Genomic DNA, 2,016 nt, shown 5'->3' with positions numbered 1-2,016 from the left:
TTATTTCAAGAAAAAATGTCAACAGATTATATTGAAATTAGCATTTATAATGATTTCATTTGTATTTGTTTATTGTTCACTCTATTTCAAAGTAAACTTATTTATTGGTAGAGAATGTAATGTAAGTACAGACCAGTTACCCACATGGCGTAATAAGTCACATTCATATGAAAAATGGAATCTATAATAACTAGGGTATGGAATTGGCAGGAATCTGTAATAACTAGCGTATGAAATTGGTTGGAATCTGTAATAACTTAGCATAACAAACTATAATTGATGAACACATACTGTAAAAAGATACTCACTTCAGAAATAGAAATACCAAGAAGCTAATTAGAAGACATGCCGTGGATACGCTACATCCCACATACGTAATTATACTTAGCGTTTTCAAGTGTATGACTGGTATCTGGAATTAGAAATCAAAAACAAGAGCTATATATAATAAGTGGCTAATCATTTTATTGCAGTCTGACCAGCTGAAAGGGTTCAGAGTTCTCTACACATTTAGGTGAAAGATAATGATGTCATTATTTTATCTATGCTGTGGATTGCAAAACAAAATCACGACGAGGTAGACAATGGAGAGCCTGTTGACTCTTTATTCTAGTTTTGAAGATGGATGTTTCAGAATGAAAACTAGTCTTAAAACATTGTGCAGCTCTACAAAAAGTAATCATAGTTAAGACTGCCTCGATTCATCACCTGGTGTGACACAACACTCTGAACGAACATAGATGTATTTACTTGCTTAACGTCTGCACCCTGTCACTATCGATGCAGTGACCCTATATACAAATATCCCCAATCATGGAGGTAGCATTGAAGCAGTCAAATACTACCTTGATAAAAATAACTTTGAAGGAACCAACCACTGAAGTCCTTCTAGATCATATCTATTTACTTTTAACTCTTAATAACTTTGATTTTACCTCAACGCTGACAGGCTGCATTAGCACAGCAAAACTTGTCAGATGGTTACATAGACACTTAGTTTCATCGTCTTTAGTGTTAACTGATATCTCAGGCTTGCGTCTGCAACCTTTAGTTGCCCATGGACTGTTACAATGAAAAATAAACATTCACTGTAGAATCTGAATTGACATAGTTACAATACGCCGTTTTTCTAGATTAGTCAGTAATATGGTTTCCTGACATTAACTCTAGAAACGTTCAAAGAGACACACATTGCCTCAAGCAATATAGTTACATATATATTATCAGATTATTTGATGTATGTTACAAAGAGTAAGTGGACCTAATGATGTAAAACACAATGATATAAAAGGACAGTTTTATCGTTCCCGTAAAGTCACTGACAGTGTGTTAAAAACGTTCATTACTACACACATGGGTACGTTTTGCACTTTATCAGCAAAACTATAATTGTGTAATGTAGTTATCAATTCCATTGCTATTCCGAAATCACTGTTTGTCATGACATTTACAATCGCATATCTCTGTTACCTAGCAACAGCTATAGTCTTCATCTATTAGTATGTAAAACTCGGCATTTTTTGTAATAAAAGGAATAATGTGTGCATGAATAGACAATATACTAACCTTACAACTGACGTGTTTATTGATACTGTGCTCTCGTTCAGATAACTGCACTGGTATTTTGTTCCATTTTGCTGAATTATCAAGTAATTATTTCAACATTAAATGATTGTTAATGAGAAGTACTGCGACCTCGTAATTTGTTATGAAATAATGTTATTGAAGTTTAGCCACTGATCGAATGTAAGGAAGGGTTAGATGATTTATTTGTATATTAAAGATATGCAGCGCTGTCTAAATGTTTCAAACACTAAGTCTGTTCTTTGCTGAAATAAATGTTTTGAGTGACTTTTTCCGTTCTAGCCTGTTCCCGAAATTTATCATACTTGCTCGCTTTTAATGATCAATACTTAAAAATGCGGATCCTGTCTTTGAGAAAAGTAGGTTCAAACAACATCCTTATATCGAATATGGTAGCTATATACTGAAGTTAGTTCTTGGAATAGATGAAAC

The 2,016-nt window shown here is 33.5% G+C and overlaps 1 protein-coding gene across 1 annotated transcript in view; it reads right to left on the bottom strand.

The window, feature by feature from the left end:
• The window catches only part of LOC144447669 (adhesion G-protein coupled receptor D1-like), a 7,397-nt gene extending 5,904 nt beyond the window's left edge, over positions 1-1,493 (bottom strand). Inside the window, exons 1-3 of the mRNA XM_078137747.1 lie at positions 1,471-1,493; positions 936-1,062; positions 309-412 (exon numbers count right to left, since the gene is read on the bottom strand). Coding sequence (XP_077993873.1) covers positions 309-412; positions 936-1,062; positions 1,471-1,493 — 254 coding nt within the window. The remainder of the gene's footprint in view (positions 1-308; positions 413-935; positions 1,063-1,470) is intronic.
• Positions 1,494-2,016: the final 523 nt, after the last annotated feature.

This window comes from Glandiceps talaboti, chromosome 16 (assembly GCF_964340395.1).
Source record: "Glandiceps talaboti chromosome 16, keGlaTala1.1, whole genome shotgun sequence".
Taxonomy (NCBI): Eukaryota; Metazoa; Hemichordata; class Enteropneusta; family Spengelidae; genus Glandiceps; species Glandiceps talaboti.
This window is presented reverse-complemented; position numbering and strand designations above follow the sequence as displayed.